Consider the following 20505-nt stretch of genomic DNA (forward strand, 5'->3'; position numbering starts at 1 on the left):
CAACATTCAGCAACATAAATTGCAGGATCCATCAGTGTTTGATAGATCCGATAATATTATTAGATTAATATCACAGCTTGAACCCAAAGCAACATTCTGAGCCCTTGTCTGGGGTTAGATAACATTACATTATTGATATCTATAATATTTATTATAGACGGTATGTTGTTTAATAGGTTATAAGAGATTTTGGGATCAAAATTCATTCTGAATTTCTGAACCTTTTTCGACTATATAATAGTGTAGCAAGTAATTGAATGGAGACACCTAGCTAGCAAAAGTGATGTGAATTATAATGTCCCAATACTTATCACTAAAACTTCATTGTATATTAATAATTAATATATCATGTTATACCCTCTCTTGGGTAGCTCAAGCGTTAGAACGAGTGTTTAGATATGTGGTTAAGGCGTACAATCTTAGATTTGAATTTCCATGGCTTTCAAGATTTAAGTAGGGGGTTGTGATAGTAGATTGTTATGTTAGTCTCTTTCGAAAACTAGTTGAGGTGCGCCAAATTGGTTTCGGATACCTTAGTTATATATATCATGTTACTCACTAGTAATAAGCATAATATCATAATTAACAGTTACTAAAATCATATCATGTAGTAATAAATTATTTGTAAAGCTCTATGGTAGATAAGACAAGTCGGCAATAAATTATGTATTATCATAAATTCGAAATTGATGGTATATATTCTCTTGGAAGATCCACCATGTTTTTCTAAATTGAACAGTATATATAGTCTACTTACCGTTTGACATATTTTTCATCTCTATTATTCTCCCTATATCTTATCTAGGCCTAACCAGTCAAACCCACACAAATATCTGTACTTGTCATCATGTAATTTTCCAATCACTTTACGAATCAACTTAAAATATTACAAATTTATCGTTATGATTTTGGAACTTTAATTAGGGATTGTAGAGGAAATATAATCCATGAGAGGTTTGGTCAAAGTTTGTGATTTGTTCCCATTGAGGCTTGAATTCATGAACACTTATGGAGGTTGAATCCTCTCATAACCAAAAGGTTATTGTTTTCAATTTCTCAAAGATTATAGAGTTCAACGGAGACTTCAATCTCCAAACAATCGATACCTCTAAAGTATTCGAGAAGGATTCTTTTATAATGACTTGTACCAAAGTTTTCTGGCATGAGTCATTTTCTACCATTCTTTTAAACAACTTTCAGTAGGACTCTTAAATTTCTATATCTAGTAATTAATCCAAGATCGTGAAAAAAATATTCTGTAGCAAGGCAGTGATGATTTGGGTAACCATGAAAATTGGAAATGGATAAAAGCAACACACAGTCAAATCCCCAGAAGTAATAAAGCGAGAAACTAGATAGAAAAGAGAGAAGCTTTGTAAAGTAATTTTTTTTTTTTTTTTTTTTTTTAAAAGAAATGATATAAATTAACATGCGTATGGGTCCCCAAATTCACCTTCAAAGGAATATATTCATTTTAAAGAATAATTCTCTGAAGCACATAAAGATGCTTGAAATTCAAGCAAACAATGGCCTTAACACTAAGCCAACCTAGCTGCTTTTTCCACTGTATTTACGAGCAATTAAAATTACATATTATATATATATTTAACTAAAAGTTAAACCCTAACTTTGATTAATATTATAAAGGAGAGACAGCTAGCTATATGTTGTGACAATTGTATTCTAAAGAAGAATCTCCATATCAAAATCAAATTAATGCCCATCTCCAAGTGCCCAAATATAATTTAAAGCAGCGGTTGGCCATGGCGATATTAGAGTTCATTAGGTACATACCCACATGGCAAGTTCACATTTGATTGATATGGTAAGTTATTTTGTATGATTAAATGATAAAATGGGCATTGGAGAGAGGGGTTAATTATGTAATTAGTTAGAAATTTAATCAAAATTAATGGTAATAGAGAGAACAAAGAATAATATTGATGAAGTTCTAGATTGTTGCATGCAAGAAGAGAATCTTCGCTTTGTTTGTCAAAGAAGAAAGCATTTATTCCCATTTGGATTTGGGTAAACAGCACACAAGATTTGACAAAATCGTGGCATGTACAAGCTAGCTTTTTATATTGTTCTTACTCATCTGTTCTGATCTTCAGCAGGACCAGCGATAGTGTCAATTTATTTAGCGGTTAATTTGATCCTCATCCTATTCAAGTTCCTAATGCATATATGCATGCATATGGGACAATCTTCAATTCCACAAAAGTTAGAAGAAGCTGAGCCCCAACAAGCTTAGAACAAGGTAGCTTTAGAAGAGAGAAGAGGTACCCCTTAAAGTTATTTGGTCCATCTCTCATATATCTTGTTCTCCAGTGCTTTCTCACTTACAATAAAATTAAAAAAAAAAAAAAAAATTAATATCATTAATCTATATTTTTCTAATTAAACTCAATCTTCAACTTTGCTTTATTAATTTTCTTCTTTAGTTAGATTACCACAATAATCGTACATATATGTGATATCTCCAGGAGGTTAAGCATTGACTTGACTTGACTAGGTGGTAATCTGATTTATAAAAAGATTATTATTGATGTCATATTAAATTTGTGGCATGAAGTAAGATATATGACGTTTCTTCGAATTCATTCTAATGGAATAATATATATACATATACATTCATTTCTCTGTTGATAGGTACTATAATGTGTATATATGCAGATAATATTAAAGAACTTAATCAGTAATTAAGAACAAGAATTAATAATAAATTTGACTATGAAATAGTTGATGATAATTTGAATGTCCATGAATAATGTAATTATATATGTATATAGAATCTGAAAATCATATATGATAGATTTTTTGTTTTTGTTTTTTTGTTTTTTGTTTTTTTTTTTTTTGTGTGTCGAAGTATGATGGAAACCTTTTTCCTTGGTAATGACATAAAGCAAAGCAAAGTCTTTATTGTGTTCTAAGTATCATAGGTCTCAGTGTTATTAGTTCATGATAAGCTAAAAAGGGGATTGTACTATATATATAAAATTGGTTCAAAGATTTTGATGTGTTTATATTGATCAAGAGAAATGTTTCAATTAAAGAAGGGTAAGTGTATATAACACATTGGATATTATGATTGCGCTGAAACCATCAAGTGTCTTATTCACACATAGAACGAAAAAGCTACTTCACATGCAAGTCGACGAAGAATAAAACTGTAAAGATATACTCTTCTTTTGGTGATGGCAAAAGCTCGATACTCTCTACACATCTATATGTACAATTAACATACATATAAGGATCCTCTCTCTCTCTCTCTCTCAGATGTGATTATTGAGACTTTGATTTTCGTAATTTGTCAGGGGTATGTCAGTATATTAATGTACGTACTTCATGTTACTATTAAGAGCACATTTAAAATCATATCATGTAGTAATAAATTATTTGTAAAGCTCTATGGTAGATAAGACAAGTCGGCAATAAATTATATATTATCATAAATTCGAAATTGATGGTATATATTCTCTTGGAAGATCCACCATGTTTTTCTAAATTGAACAGTATATATAGTCTACTTACCGTTTGACATATTTTTCATCTCTATTATTCTCCCTATATCTTATCTAGGCCTAACCAGTCAAACCCACACAAATATCTGTACTTGTCATCATGGAATTTTCCAATCACTTTACGAATCAACTTAAAATATTATTATTCACACATTACAAATTTATCGTTATGATTTTGGAACTTTAATTAGGGATTGTAGAGGAAATATAATCCATGAGAGGTTTGGTCAAAGTTTGTGATTTGTTCCCGTTGAGGCTTGAATTCATGAACACTTATGGAGGTTGAATCCTCTCATAACCAAAAGGTTATTGTTTTCAATTTCTCAAAGATTATAGAGTTCAACGGAGACTTTAATCTCCAAACAATCGATACCTCTAAAGTATTCGAGAAGGATTCTTTTATAATGACTTGTACCAAAGTTTTCTGGCATGAGTCATTTTCTACCATTCTTTTAAACAACTTTCAGTAGGACTCTTAAATTTCTATATCTAGTAATTAATCCAAGATCGTGAAAAAAATATTCTGTAGCAAGGCAGTGATGATTTGGGTAACCATGAAAATTGGAAATGGATAAAAGCAACACACAGTCAAATTCCCAGAAGTAATAAAGTGAGAAACTAGATAGAAAAGAGAGAAGCTTTGTAAATTAATTTTTTTTTTTTTTTTAAAAGAAATGATATAAATTAACATGCATATGGGTCCCCAAATTCACCTTCAAAGGAATATATTCATTTTAAAGAATAATTCTCTGAAGCACATAAAGATGCTTGAAATTCAAGCAAACAATGGCCTTAACACTAAGCCAACCTAGCTGCTTTTTCCACTGTATTTACGAGCAATTAAAATTACATATTATATATATATTTAACTAAAAGTTAAACCCTAACTTTGATTAATATTATAAAGGAGAGACAGCTAGCTATATGTTGTGACAATTGTATTCTAAAGAAGAATCTCCATATCAAAATCAAATTAATGCCCATCTCCAAGTGCCCAAATATAATTTAAAGCAGCGGTTGGCCATGGCGATATTAGAGTTCATTAGGTACATACCCACATGGCAAGTTCACATTTGATTGATATGGTAAGTTATTTTGTATGATTAAATGATAAAATGGGCATTGGAGAGAGGGGTTAATTATGTAATTAGTTAGAAATTTAATCAAAATTAATGGTAATAGAGAGAACAAAGAATAATATTGATGAAGTTCTAGATTGTTGCATGCAAGAAGAGAATCTTCGCTTTGTTTGTCAAAGAAGAAAGCATTTATTCCCATTTGGATTTGGGTAAACAGCACACAAGATTTGACAAATCGGGCATGTAGAAAGCTTTTTATATTGTTCTTACTCACTGTTCTGATCTTCAGCAGGACCGTGATAGTCAATTTATTTAGCGGTTAATTTGATCCTCTCCTATTCAAGTTCCTAATGCATATGCATGCATATGGGACATCTTCAATTCCACAAAAGTTAGAAGAAGCTGAGCCCCAACAAGCTTAGAACAAGGTAGCTTTAGAAGAGAGAGAGGTCCCCCATTCATCTTCATCAACTTCACATACATCTAGCACTACCCCTAAAGTATTTGGTCCATCTCTCATATATCTGGTTCTCCATTGCTTTCTCACTTACAATAAAATTAAAAAAAAAAAAAAAATTAATATCATTAATCCATATTTTTCTAATTAAACTCATCTTCAACTTTGCTTATATTAATTTTCTTCTTTAGTTAGATTACCACAATAATCGTACATATTTTGATTCTCTCCAGGAGTTAAGCATTGACTTGACTTGACTAGGTGGTAATCTGATTTATAAAAAGATTATTATGATGTCATATTAAATTGTGTGCATGAGATATATGACGTTTCTTGGAATTCATTCTAATGGAATAATATTATATATATACATATACATTCATTTCTCTGTTGATAGTTACTATAATGTTATATATGCAGATAATATTAAAGAACTTAATCAGTAATTAAGACAAGAATTAATAATAAATTTGACTATGAAATAGTTGATGATAATTGAATGTCATGTAAATTATATATGTATATAGAATCTGAAAATCATAATAGAATTTTTTGTTTGTTTTTTTGTTTTTTGTTTTTTTTTTGGTGTCGAAGTATGATGGAAACCTTTTTCCTTGGTAATGACATAAACAAAGCAAAGTCTTTATTGTGTTCTAATTACATAGGTCTCAGTGTTATTAGTTCAGGATAAGCTAAAGGGGATTGTACATAAATATAAAATTGGTTCAAAGATTTTGATGTGTTTATATTGATCAAGAAATGTTTCAATTAAAGAGGGTAATGTGTATAATACTTTGGACATTATGATTGCGCTGAACCATCAAGTGTCTTATTCACACTAGAACAAAAAGCTACTTCATCAGCAAGCCGACAGAATAAAACTGTAAAGATATCTCTTCTTCTTTTGGTGATGGCAAAAGCTCGATACTCCTACACATCTATATGTACAATTAACATACATATAAGTCCTCTCTCTCTCTCTCTCTCAGATGTGATTATTGAGACTTGATTTTCGTAATTTGTCAGGGGTATGTCAGTATATTAATGTACGTACTCATGTTACTATTAAGAGAGAGAGAAGAGAGAGTATACTTTTGGCAAAAAGAGGTCTGCTTATACTAGAATAGGTACACTTTATTATTTGATTTTTGATTATTTTTATATTATGGAATGGAAGGTTAGCTTGTAATCTATGCTTTCTAGTAAAGCCATACCAACCATAACTGGCCATTCCCTCTTCTTCAAAAACGCACCCTATCTTCCCTATTTGCATCGCATTTGTTCTTGAATCTCTTGGTCTTCTCTCAGAGAGAGAGAAAGAGAAGAGAGAATGTTCCAACACAAAGCCCTCTACTATGAATTCTCATGATAGACCCATTTGTTCAAGGTGCTCTGGCCTTGTCCTCACCACTGACCCCAAGCCTCGTCTCCGTTGGACTGTTGACGTCATGAACGATTTGTTGATGCTGTTACTCAGCTTGGAGGCCCTGACAGTAATTACTTTACACTTAATCATTCTCTTCTTCTTATATATATTCTTTTTTTTTTTTTTTTTTTTTCTAAATTCTTATATTGTTTCATTGCTTAATTTGTTAAATTAAATTTTGCAGAGGCCACTCCAAAAACTATCATGAGAGTTATGGGTGTGAAGGGGCTTACGCTTTACCACCTAAAGAGCCACCTTCAGGTTTGAATTGAACACACAAGATTAGCTTCTTTCGGTCTTTTTCTTTTGTAAAACCATGCACTTTTGTGGTGTTTTCGATAACGAGTACTTGGCTTGATTTGATTTTTCTTTTCTTTTCTTCTTTTGATTAATATTATTGTTTTTCTTCTCTATTGCTTTAGAAATTCAGGCTCGGAAAGCAACCTCACAAGGAATTCAATGATCACTCCATAAAGGATGGTAAGAGTCTAAGAGAGACAGACAGGCCACTTTGCTTTCTAGGGTTTTCTAAGAGCTCTCATGCATCTTCCCATTTATTCTTTTAATACTTCTTCTTCGCCTTCTTCTTTTTTCCCCCTTTAAATAATTCGTTAATTTCTTTTTATGTTGTTCGTTTTAATGGCAGCTTCAGCATTAGATCTTCAAAGAAACACTGCATCTTCATCTGCCATGATAAGCCGCAGTATGAATGAGTATGTGCTAATTAATTAACCTCAAATTCTCTGTCTCTCTTTATATATATAAACACCAGCTACTAACTATATAGAAAATTTAAAATTATTTTCCAAAATAAAAATAACATGAATCAGCTAAGTTTTTCTTTTCATTCTTGCTCTTGTCTTGTGGGGTTGGGGGTTCGGGTATTTCTTGTGGCATATGTGTGTGTTACAGTAACTCACACATGGTTGATGCGATTAGGATGCACATGGAGGTTCACAGAAGACTTCAAGAACAAATAGAGGTAATTATAATATATAAATATATACACACACTCTCTCTCGTCTTCATCTTGAATCCTTAATGAAGGAACTGATTAAATTTTATATGGTAGGTGCAGAGACACCTTCAATTACGAATTGAGGCTCAGGGAAAATACATGCAATCGATTTTGGAGAAAGCTTGTCAAACCCTAGCAGGTGAAAACGTTAATGCTTCAGGAGGTTTTAAAGGAATGCCAAATCAGGGAGTTCCCGACGTGGGAACAATGAAAGAGTTTTGTCCTCCTCTCAACTTTCCACCATTTCAAGACCTTAACATTTACGGCGGTGAACAACTTGATCTCCAACACAACATGGACAGGGCATCGCTTGATGGGTTATTGCCAAATAATGATAATCTTTGTCTTGGAAAGAAGAGGCCTAGTCCTTATTGTGGAAGCGGCAAGAGTCCTTTGATTTGGCCTGATGATCTCAGGTTACAAGATTTGGGAACAGCACCAACTTGTCTTGGACCTCAAGATGATCCTTTCAAGGCCGGTGACCAGATTCAAATTGCACCTCCATCAACCGATCTCGATTCGATATCCGATATGTATGAAACAAAGCCAGTGCTCTCGGGAGATACCATTAGTACTGATCAGAAGAAATTTGAAGCACCAGCAACAGCCAAGCTTGAAAGGCCATCACCAAGAAGAACCCCAATTTCGACTGAAAGGATGAATCCTATGATGAATAATGGCGCCATGTCACAAGGAAGAAATTCGCCATATGGATGAGTCTTAACGTAGTTGTATGTAAGTCATGACCTAATTAAGTTCCCCAATTAAGTATGAGGTTTAGGGTTTAGTACTTCTTGAAGGTTTAGCAATTTATATTAGGGTTTCCTGCATCCCCTATGATATAAAAATGCCATGCATGGCATGGCAAACATCAATTATTCTGTTGAAGTGGTATTAATTAGTTAAACAGTAAATTTGTACTTTATTTATTTATGATCCTTGTCACTTGTTAAATCATACTCTTGATCTCTTGCTTCACATAATTTTATTGATCAAGAATAATGTCGACGTCATGTAGTATTGTTTGATCATCAAGCAGTCACTCGAGGATCTTTTTTTTCTTAAGTTTCTTACTTTCAACGTACGACTCTTCCTATATTAGCTTGCATGAAACAATATACCACATCTGCATTTAATATATATATAGATAAAAGAAATGCATTCTAAAATGGAAATTATAGATAAGAACTTAACCTCTACACATCAGTAAATTATGCATGATTTCAACTCTTGGCTTACACATGAATGATTGCGTAAGTACTAATATCCGCTGGAGATAATGTGAGATAACAGACTTACTAATTAATTTCGTTGGTAATGTATTCAAGCAGATTCTTCATTGGAATTTTTTTTTTTTTTTTTTTTTTTTGGCGGTGAGAGCCTTGGGATGTCTTCACATCCGAAGATATGAAACTAATTCCCAATCAGGGTTTTAGCCACGAGCTGCTTCCAATAAGATTTGAACCCATGACATTGTAGGTAAAGTTTGTCCACTGGAATCCAGTTACTAATTTGACCACAACTCGTGGTTAATTCTTCATTAGATCTATAAACACATGAAACACACACACACACATATATATATATATAAATGTAGATACATTCTTCTCTAAAAGGGACACTTGAAGACCATCAAAATGATTGCCTAGAGTTAATATGAACGTATGACAACAAAAACATACGAAGAGAAAAGAAATTAAAGAAAGAAAAACATGCTGAAAATCTGAGCGTTTTGTGCAGCTCAGCTGATGATGGTAGTGACTTCTCAATGAGAATATCGACGTGGGTCTCCATATTTTTCATATTGCTCTTGCTAATGCAATAACCTTTTTAAATGCTTTAACTTTTTGGTTTAGTTGCTTGGCTTCGAGTTAGTTATATTCCTATCATTGCAGAGACAAAACTATTGGGAAAATCAAACTACAAGATTAAAAATAAATAAATAAATCTCATAATTAATCCCCACCGAGGCAAAAGATTTAGGGTTTCGGGGAACACATGCATGGAAGTAGTATAATTAGAAAGCAAAAAGGGGTTAATTCTAAAACACTCAACCTTAAATAAACTGTGAAGGAAGATTGATATTGAAGCTCTTCTTTAACTTGAACAAAGAAGAATTATCTTATAAAAAACCGACCGAGAGTATCACTCTTTTATGCTCTCTTTTTTCTTCTTTAGGTTCTCAATATTCTTTGAGTATCAAATGAAGAAGACATATAGGGTATGCATCATCATTTTTGTACTTTTGCCTGGAAATCTCACACTTTTCATCAATAGTTTCATTGATATTAATACACACTGGTGAATTAAAGATTAATTTAAATTGATGTAAGCAAATTAAATCTGTCTCGCTCTCTCTTTATCATTAGATTGGTAATTAAATTATATTAGTCTAAGTCTAAGATTAGATCCATGCAGTCTGCAGAGGTTTAATTTTTCTTTCTGGTGGAGAAAAGATGATGGCGCCACTAACTTTATTGGTTGCAGAGAAAAATTTATGACTGCAAGTTGTCAAGAAAGCTCCCTCTCTCCACAAACCTGCATACACACACACTCACAAAGAGAGAGCGAGAAGCAAAGAAAGAAAGAAAGAAGAAAAAGCTAATAAAGCCTAAAGGGGAGGAAGAATACAACGCACTCCCACGAGTACACATATCGAGGAAGCTTCTATCTTTATGTCCATAAAGTTGTAAACCCTCTTACCTTTAAAAACCAGATGCATCCAATTTCATTTACATATAATTCTAAATTATATCTTCATNAGATACATTCTTCTCTAAAAGGGACACTTGAAGACCATCAAAATGATTGCCTAGAGTTAATATGAACGTATGACAACAAAAACATACGAAGAGAAAAGAAATTAAAGAAAGAAAAACATGCTGAAAATCTGAGCGTTTTGTGCAGCTCAGCTGATGATGGTAGTGACTTCTCAATGAGAATATCGACGTGGGTCTCCATATTTTTCATATTGCTCTTGCTAATGCAATAACCTTTTTAAATGCTTTAACTTTTTGGTTTAGTTGCTTGGCTTCGAGTTAGTTATATTCCTATCATTGCAGAGACAAAACTATTGGGAAAATCAAACTACAAGATTAAAAATAAATAAATAAATCTCATAATTAATCCCCACCGAGGCAAAAGATTTAGGGTTTCGGGGAACACATGCATGGAAGTAGTATAATTAGAAAGCAAAAAGGGGTTAATTCTAAAACACTCAACCTTAAATAAACTGTGAAGGAAGATTGATATTGAAGCTCTTCTTTAACTTGAACAAAGAAGAATTATCTTATAAAAAACCGACCGAGAGTATCACTCTTTTATGCTCTCTTTTTTCTTCTTTAGGTTCTCAATATTCTTTGAGTATCAAATGAAGAAGACATATAGGGTATGCATCATCATTTTTGTACTTTTGCCTGGAAATCTCACACTTTTTATCAATAGTTTCATTGATATTAATACACACTGGTGAATTAAAGATTAATTTAAATTGATGTAAGAAAATCAAATCCGTCTCGCTCTCTCTTTGTCATTAGATTGGTAATTAAATTATATTAGTCTAAGTCTAAGATTAGATCCATGCAGTCTGCACAGGTTTATTTTTTCTTTCTGGTGGAGAAAAGATGATGGCGCCACTAACTTTATTGGTTGCAGAGAAAAATTTATGACTGCAAGTTGTCAAGAAAGCTCCCTCTCTCCAGAAACATGCATACACACACACTCACAAAGAGAGAGCGAGAATCAAAGAAAGAAAGAAAGAAGAAAAAGCTAATAAAGCCTAAAGGGGAGGAAGAATACAACGCACTCCCACGAGTGCACATATCGAGGAAGCTTCTATCTTTATGTCCATAAAGTTGTAAACCCTCTTACCTTTAAAAACCAGATGCATCCAATTTCATTTACATATAATTCTAAATTATATCTTCATGATATCACATTGAATTCATTAAGTAATTTATAATGAGCTCTTAATAGATTGTGTTAGCTAGTGATTCTAGGCACATCGATCTATGCAAAATGTAAAATCATTTGCATTCCTCGGATACTGAAATTCTGCTGCATGTATTGTTCTGGGTTTGGGTTTTCTAGTTTATGATAAAAAATTTCTAAACAAAGTACACTCAAGAAGCTTCTTTTGTCCACATCTCATCCCCACTTCTTTCTCTCTCGCTTTTTCTTTCTCTGGATAGACTATAGAAAATCAGATTGTTACTGTAACATGCATGCCGTTTTATTGTATTTTTTTTAAAACTTGTTTCCTAGCTCTCTCTCTTTTTAAAGAAAAAAGGAAAAGAAAAAAGAAAAAGATAGCATGAAAGAATTGATAGGCATACAAAACTCTATCCACCTAGATTGTCTTTCATATGATTTCTCCATTAATCATCCCTTGTATATATATGCATGCTTAACTAATAACTAGTGCTTAATTAATTTCCTTTGAATAATGGCGCCACACTCGATGATGTATCAAGTCATTGCTTACACATCCCTCTATATATAACCATGACCATGTATATATTCACTTGATTTCTTAGCGTTGGTGATTATATTTTATTCTTCTTGGAAGAAGTTTTCGATGGAATAGGTGCTTCAGTCATTTGTACACTCATCTTTAATACAATTTCATATTTATGCATGTATTTATTTATCTTTTTTCACCTATCCGTGAATAGCCGGTTCTAAAGTAAACTAGAAATTTTGATGAGTTGAGTTCTTGTAAACTGGAATTTGGTGTTGTCATCTAGTAGCCCGAGAGAAACTTATATGGAACAGTCTTATCAGGTCTTTTGGTTAACGTGGTGAGACCGTCCAATAACAAAATAAAATATAGAGTTAGTTTTTATTACCATTCATCATGGTAGTGGTTATTGATGAATAATAAAGGGTAGTGATTGAACAATCGTGGTAATAAGTAAATGAAAGAGAAAATTTGATATGAGTAATGCTACGGTCACCGAAGATTTCGCACCGAATCTGTGCACCGAATGACGTGACAAAATCCTGATCGTTTATTCATTATCAGTTAATATTAATCAACGGTCAGAATTTTGTCATATCATTCGGTGCATAGATTTCATGCACAACCTTCGATGGCTCTATTATTTTCGATTTGATATGTGTGTAATAACACATACCACTATATTATTACAAGGTCTCATCACACGTCAACTAAGTGACATGGTAAGACGGTCCACATAAATATATGAAACTCCAACTCCATACATGAGTGTCCAACAGAGGATCAAAACTAATGGGCTTCAGTCAGTTATATAAGCGGGCTGAGAACTTCCACATTTAGCCCATTCCTCATGGGCCTTATTATTAGGGATCTCCATTGATTACTGGCCCAAAAACTCGAATGCAGTATTCAGGGACTCGCCTTAAAACATGGGATATCGCTACAATAATGGGATAAAAAAAAAATCAGAGCCCTTTCATTTAGAATCCAAAGACTTTGTAGGGCTAGTCACAAAGTAGTCATGGTGATGGACATGTAGAATATTCAGGTAAAATTGATCCACCATATAATATTAATTAATGAAATTAAATGATTTTAAAAAATAACCCATAAATGATAAAGTTTTTAAATGAATATAGGAATAATTTAATACTGTCTATTTTATCATGTAGGTTTTGGGCTTCGAACACCCTCATGGGTATCTACATGACTAAAGATTATTGTTTATCGTTTTTTAAATATTGTAAAGTTTGATTAGAGACTCCAGTTTCGAATTCAGGTTTGTAAAGCAAGTTTAAGGAATTTCTGAATTACAAAAAAAGGGAAAAACATCTAGCAAGTTAAACATTAAAGAACACATCAAAAAATAAATGTACATTTTTGTTTCATTAGAAATTTGGTAAGACAAATAATGATCATGTAAATAGATGGAAAAATCCATTATTCAGAACCAAGCCCAAAGGTCATTCTCTTATAATGACTGTAAACCAACTACATATTACACTAGCAAAATATGAATACACCATAAACCCTCCAATATTTTTGAAATTAGAACCCCAAAAACCCAAAAGATTACAAGTTAATTAATGTTACAATGTAGTTAATCAATGATCATGGGGAATTTTCATTATCTAGGAGATCAGCTGGTGGTATGAAATGGTCTATAGAAAGCCCTGGCACATTGAACACAACATCATCAATTCTCCAGATTTCTTCCATTCTTGTTCTATTATGTTGCATGGACAACTCCCCGAACCGGAACACCGTCGCAATTGACCGTCCCTGGTGAGCGATCAGTACACCATCTACATCTCGATAGTCGCCAATACTACTTCCGATGGTAGTCTCCCAATAAATAGTATCGTCATTGTTATCAGGAGTCTGAACCCTAGTGAGATGCGAATCCTCTAGGTATATTAATAGGCCACTCTTTTGGCAAAAATAGCCATATAATACGTGCCTAATCACCTCGGCTGGACCCTCGCTTCTTTCTACCACGGCTTCACGATCTGCTGCTACTTTCAATACGAAACATTCATCATCTCCTATCCGTTTCTCCCCCAAGCATTGTGCTTTGTCAAACAAGCTGGCTGTTGTCTTTGGATCTAGCCCCTGAACCAATTGATTAATTAAGTAATGACTTTGTTTAATTATATGAACTTAATTAATTGAAAAAAAAAAAAAAAATGGGAAACTTCAAATTAACTAAAGTTGAAAGATAGGGATCAAATCCGCTGAGATTGTTTACTTTAAAGATGTGAAACATGAATTCATATAGAAAAAACAACAAAGGGAGAAAAGCCAAGAAAAGTGAGGGCAATAATGCAATAAATCCAATACTAAAGTGAAAAAGCAATCAAAGTATATGCGGCAATCCCAAGAAGTATATGTAAGATTGTATGAATGTGATCTAAGATGACATCAGAAAGAAAACCACGTGGAAATGGAATGAAACCCTAACTCAGTGAGTCATGAGTTGCAGTACTGTTCAATAAAGAAATATATTTATGTCCGGTAAAGCATGGGACAGTTTCTCTATCATTGTCAGCAATTTCTTGGGATTGTGATTGTGAGTTTGTTCATCTGTCTCTATCTATGTATTGTTTCGCACTAAAGTTATTTGAATATTTGGGTCGCTCTTTGCTTCTTTATTGAGATAACACAAATTATAACTTTACTTGCTTAAAGTTTTCGATTCATATCTAACTTTAATTAAATTTGGCACCAGCCCCATAATCATAATCATGTACTTGAATCATTTGAAATCTTTATATGTACTATAACTCGAGATAGATTAAAGCTTTAGTTATTTAATGGTACCTGGATTATGCGACGTAGGGGGCGTTGGGGGCCTTTGGCTGCATGAGTGCCAAGCCAAGAGGTATGTCGCCAGACAGTTTTTGAGTCGCTACCGGCGATGACTTTGTTGTCTCCGACGACTAACTCAAGAGACCACATGCCTGGTAACATTTGCCAAAGAACGAAGCATCCACTTTCTCCAGTTCTTGTTCCCAAGCTTTTCACATTCTTTCCTGAAGAAATCTCTGTTTCACAACAAATCATCTTCACCGTTCCTGTTGCATACATGTTTTTTGCACATTTTTGTTGCTTTAAGCAGCCCGTTGATGCCAAATATTGCTGTATGATGTAATGTGCACTCGAAGTTTCCTGCAAAAGAGGCACCAAACAAAGTCAGAAAAACAAAAAACGGGAGCAAACTAACATTAAGTATAACTTAATTGTAAACTTACGATGGGGATGTCTTTGATATGAATGTGATGAGTTGGGTGATTCACAAGAGGAATAGGAGCTAAAGGACAACCCAAGACGCCGAGCAAAAGCCTTAAATCTTGGCGTTTAGGAGGAATATTAGTATTATATAATGACATAGAAAGATTATTATTGTTGTTGGCTGATGAAATGCCTTTCTGCATGCGAAACCATTCTCGAATAACTTCCCAAGAGCTCTCTTTCTTGTTTGCTTCTTCTTGCATTTCAGGATCAGGACCTTCCAACAATGGCGTTAGAGTTTGTGTGCACCATCTTTGCTGCTGCTTCCTTCGAGCTCTAGAACCCATGATTTATGAGTAAGGTGAAGAAGAAAAGAAAGAAAAGTGAAAACAATAATTGAAGATAGATGTTGATTATGGATAAAGAAGAGAAGGTGCGGGATATATATGAGTATGAAGAAGAAGAAGGGGAAAAGAGAGAGTAAGACTTTCGCTAACTTATTATGAGCAAGTTGTAGAAGAGATAGATAGAGAGAGAGAGAGAGAGAGAAGACAAAAGAGACAGCTTATCTGTCCAACGGCAGAGAATGGTATAATATAATAGAGACTCGCATGTTGGGCTGTCTATTGCTTTATTCTTTTTTTTCTTTTTAGACTTCTCTCTCTTGTCGTTTTATTTTCATTTCTATTCTCTTCTCCATTTGCCTTCTCTTAATTTACCCTTAATCTCTCTTTCTTGGAATATGCAATCCCATCCCACATATTATCTTATTCATTATTATGATAATTAGGTGATAAATAATCAATCTATGTGATAAAGACATAATGTTACACACCTCACTACCTAACCCTTATATCATAGTATGAGACTTTATTATTATACCATAAATGAAATGCATTAATCATAAAGTTTTACAATATGTGATAAAGGGTCGATCTAAGTATATCATTGTAGTATTATTAGTATATCGATTCAAAGTTTAGATTATATGATATAATAATTAAAATATGATAACATTCCTAGTAATATAGTAATCTACATTATTAAATCATTTATGAACATGGGAATCCTAAGTAGGTAATTAATATTAGTATCTTAGATTGGTCTTGATTCTTGTCGTGCTCCAAGTAAAACATTTCCCAATGTGGACCTAGTCGATCACATATAATATAACCTTGTCTCTTTCTTGAATGTAACAAAAGATTAAAAACAAATTTACTATGGTTAATTTATTAGACAAATGATCAAACTAATGAGCTAGTAATTAATTAATCAAATATTACTCTCCATGTGGACTTCATTTTAATGAAGTAATTCAGGTAGCTATAGAAAAATGAAGAGAGAGATGGAGTGGGAGTTGGAGGGCCGGCAGTTGGGTCCAACAGCAAAGTGGTAAAGATATTGGAGGGCCGGCAGGCAGAATGGTGGAGGGTCGGGTGGGTATCAGAGAAGTGATGGCATTGTATTGTACAAGTGATCTTTCAAGCTAAGCTGCTGCTTTTCTGGTAGAGGTTGAGGAGTGTTTTTCATTACTTTTGTTTGGAAAAGAAATACGCTACAGTACTACATCGTTTTGAAGGCTCCACCACCATCACTATATTAGTGTTACCACTCCATATTTGTATCATGATCTAATGATCGATCTAGATAAACATGTTATTCTGTGTACAGTAACATATTCATTTCTTGTTGGGTCCTCAGTAATCATATATGAAACTAATTTAGCACATGTTAGAGACTAGTGCTTTAGCTACTCCATCTCTGTCGTCTGATTGATAAAACTAATAAGATTGACCCACTACCTTAATATTCTGTGTAAATGAGGACAGATTATGGTGATGAATTTAGCTGATGTGGTTTAAAAGTATTCCATCTTCTCTTTTTCTTGGAAAGGAGATTAATTAATAGTTAATTATGGTACAAGAAGTGGTCAAAGGCATAGAAATCCATGAAATTAATATGGTAAAACAAGGAAAAGAAAGTAACAAAGTTAAACTCGATCGATCAAGGCTTTTGGTTACTCTTTATCTTCTTTTTCAAGTTACCATGTGTTTATCCTTTTGATGCATTAAGGGCGCAGATTATTATACAATCATTGCATAATTTCGGAGAAAAGGGTTCATTTGGTAAACCTCTCCGCACACTAAACAATGAAATTTTGTCTCTTCTCAATATAAATGATCCAAACTTTGAATCTTGCTCCATCACTCCAAAATGCTGCTTAGTGGGAAGATAAAGTTTTCTTGATTTATTAAATAATTTTGTGCATTGGCATAGATAAAGTTTTGTTAATGGAGAAGATGAGAAAAAGATGGCGGGGTCAATTAGAAATCACTGAGATTTCTAGTTTTCTCTTGGAATATTTTCGTAACCAGCTGTAGCTTATATAAATAGAGATTCTTCTTGGAAAACCCTTTACATTTGGACTTCAATTCCAGGAAGCTTGTAATGTATAAAAGTCTTTCCATTTGTCAGTGAATCTCCTCGATGGCTTTTCATTAATGGAGATGAAGCTGGCGCCTTGGCAGTACTAAGAAAACTTGCATTATTTGTTGGTAATTTGTGAAGAAAGACAACGTGATTTAGGAAATTGTATAAATCTTATTCTTCATTTCTCTATAATAAATGCTTTCTTGTCAGTAGAAGTAAACGTTTTCATTAATTTTGTCAGTAGATATGAACTTTAAAATGGTATATATCCGAGACAATTTGTTTTTTGTTAACTTGGTACTAGGGTTGTTTTTTCTAGCTACATTTGAACTGCCTCATTCTAAAATTTCGGAATTAGTAACCCAGAATTACTGCAAGTTCTCATTTAATTACATATGGAGGATTCATCAACTCCTCTGTTCTCCGTATCCAACTCAGGGGATGATCAAGTAACAGAGTTTGACTCCCTGGACAAAATGATTGAACAAAGTTTGCGAGGTTTTGGGTGTATCCANGGTCCTCAGTAATCATATATGAAACTAATTTAGCACATGTTAGAGACTAGTGCTTTAGCTACTCCATCTCTGTCGTCTGATTGATAAAACTAATAAGATTGACCCACTACCTTAATATTCTGTGTAAATGAGGACAGATTATGGTGGTGAATTTAGCTGATGTGGTTTAAAAGTATTCCATCTTCTCTTTTTCTTGGAAAGGAGATTAATTAATAGTTAATTATGGTACAAGAAGTGGTCAAAGGCATAGAAATCCATGAAATTAATATGGTAAAACAAGGAAAAGAAAGTAACAAAGTTAAACTCGATCGATCAAGGCTTTTGGTTACTCTTTATCTTCTTTTTCAAGTTACCATATGTTTATCCTTTTGATGCATTAAGGACGCAGATTCTTATACAATCATTACATAATTTCGGAGAAAAGGGTTCACTTGGTAAACCTCGCCGCACACTAAACAATGAAATTTTGTCTCTTCTCAAATAAATGATCCAATCTTTGAATCTTGCTCCATCACTCCAAAATGCTGCTTAGTGGGAAGATAAAGTTTTCTTGATTTATTAAATAATTTTGTGCATTGGGATAGATAAAGTTTTGTTAATGGAGAAGATGGGAAAAAAGATGGCGGGGTCAATTAGAAATCACTGGGATTTCTAGTTTTCTCTTGGAATATTTTCGTAACCAGCTATAGCTTATATAAATAGAGATTCTTCTTGGAAAGCCCTTTCCATTTGGACTTCAATTCCAGGAAGCTTGTAATGTATAAAAGTCTTTCCATTTGTCAGTGAATCTCCTCGATGGCTTTTCATTAATGGAGATGAAGCTGGCGCCTTGGCAGTACTAAGAAAACTTGCATCATTTGTTGGTAATTTGTGAAGAAAGACAACGTGATTTAGGAAATTGTATAAATCTTACTCTTCATTTCTCTATAATAAATGCTTTCTTGCCAGTAGAAGTAAACGTTTTCATTAATTTTGTCAGTAGATATGAACTTTAAAATGGTATATATCCGAGACAATTTGTTTTTTGTTAACTTGGTACTAGGGTTGTTTTTTCTAGCTACATTTGAACTGCCTCATTCTAAAATTTCGGAATTAGTAACCCAGAATTACTGCAAGTTCTCATTTAATTACATATGGAGGATTCATCAACTCCTCTGTTCTCCGTATCCAACTCAGGGGATGATCAAGTAACAGAGTTTGACTCTCTGGACAAAATGATTGAACAAAGTTTGCGAGGTTTTGGGTGTATCCAGTTAAATATTACAATTCCTCGTTTAGATATTTGGAGGATTTATCAACTCCTCTGTTCTCCAAAGATCAGAAACCAACTCAGGCGTTGACCAAGTAACCATGTTTAACTCCCTCGACTCCTTTTACAAAATTGTGGGTTTATGAAATCAAGATAACGTGATGTTACTGTAATCTCTATGGATTCTAGAGGATTTAGGAAATCGTAATTGACGTAGAACTTCTTTCGGATGAATTTATGGAACGGACTGAACGTCAGAAATCCATAAATAAAACTCAAAGGTTCTAAATGAGTATATCTCATTCAAACGGTTATAACTTTTGATTCGGGAAGAGTTACGGGGCCTGTAAAATATTGTTGGAAATCTTATTTCAAACCCGTTGATGTGGCAACCACTTTCGTCGGTTGGAAGTCGTTTTCAGGGTCAAAATCCACCGTTTTGATGTGTTTTAGAGCTGTTTTAGTTATTTTTATTTTTTTCCCATTTTATTTTAGGTTTTTTTGTTTTAATTAATTTAGTTTTTGCTTCCTTTTATTATTAAGAGCCTTATTAAGATTTGTTGTCACCTTATATAAACTTATTTTTCGTTTTGGATGTTATTCAACGAATTATTCAAACTTATTTAAGATTTTAAGACATAGGTTTATGTGATTAAGACTTATTATCATTATAAAGGTATAACCTTATTTTATCATGCTGTCGCTGCGTCAAAAATGTTGTTTAGCTTGCAGTCGTCTCTATAATTAAGAGTAACTTGCTCTTTAACTCTCCCTAATTAATGCTTTCATAAATTTAGTCTGTAGAAGTGAACATTAGAATTTAGAATGATGCGATCGCATGAAATCCTCTAAAATTTCCTGTAAGTTCTGATTTGCAAATGGAGGATTCATATACTCCTCTGTTCTCCGACTCCAACTCGGCCGATAATCAAATAACACCGTTTGACTCCCTGGACAAGATAATTGAACAAAGTTTGGGAGGATTTGGTTGTAGCCAGTTAATACATGTCCTTCTTTTGTCAATATCATTGATTTTTATTCACAACAAACATTTCTTAGCGTCTATACGAATGCAGAGCCCACATGGCATTGCACAAACACTTTACATGCAACTCAA

The 20505-nt window shown here is 33.3% G+C and overlaps 2 protein-coding genes across 5 annotated transcripts; one reads left to right on the forward strand and one right to left on the reverse strand.

Moving 5' to 3' along the window:
* Positions 1-6388: 6388 nt before the first annotated feature.
* On the forward strand, positions 6389-8521 carry LOC116133627 (myb family transcription factor APL). 4 transcript variants are annotated; one of them, XM_031419308.1, is made up of 6 exons: positions 6389-6553; positions 6671-6747; positions 6909-6966; positions 7133-7199; positions 7399-7468; positions 7559-8521. In XM_031419308.1, the coding sequence occupies exons 2-6, from the start codon at positions 6691-6693 to the stop codon at positions 8219-8221; spliced, it is 915 nt and encodes a 304-aa protein (XP_031275168.1). In that variant the 5' UTR covers positions 6389-6553; positions 6671-6690; the 3' UTR covers positions 8222-8521. The 4 variants fall into 4 exon arrangements, with proteins under 4 accessions (XP_031275168.1, XP_031275165.1, XP_031275166.1 ...); XM_031419305.1 differs by lacking the exon at positions 6389-6553 and having other exon boundaries at positions 7565-8521; XM_031419306.1 differs by lacking the exon at positions 6389-6553 and having other exon boundaries at positions 7426-7468.
* A 4830-nt stretch (positions 8522-13351) lies between these two features.
* LOC116133640 lies at positions 13352-15706 on the reverse strand. Its single transcript, XM_031419325.1, has 3 exons — positions 15215-15706; positions 14784-15131; positions 13352-14075 (listed from the first exon to the last, which is right to left on the reverse strand). Exons 1-3 carry the CDS (start codon positions 15539-15541, stop codon positions 13575-13577), a joined length of 1176 nt encoding a protein of 391 aa, XP_031275185.1. The 5' UTR covers positions 15542-15706; the 3' UTR covers positions 13352-13574.
* Positions 15707-20505: the final 4799 nt, after the last annotated feature.

This window comes from Pistacia vera, unplaced genomic scaffold (assembly GCF_008641045.1).
Source record: "Pistacia vera cultivar Batoury unplaced genomic scaffold, PisVer_v2 Contig271, whole genome shotgun sequence".
NCBI lineage: Eukaryota > Viridiplantae > Streptophyta > Magnoliopsida > Sapindales > Anacardiaceae > Pistacia > Pistacia vera.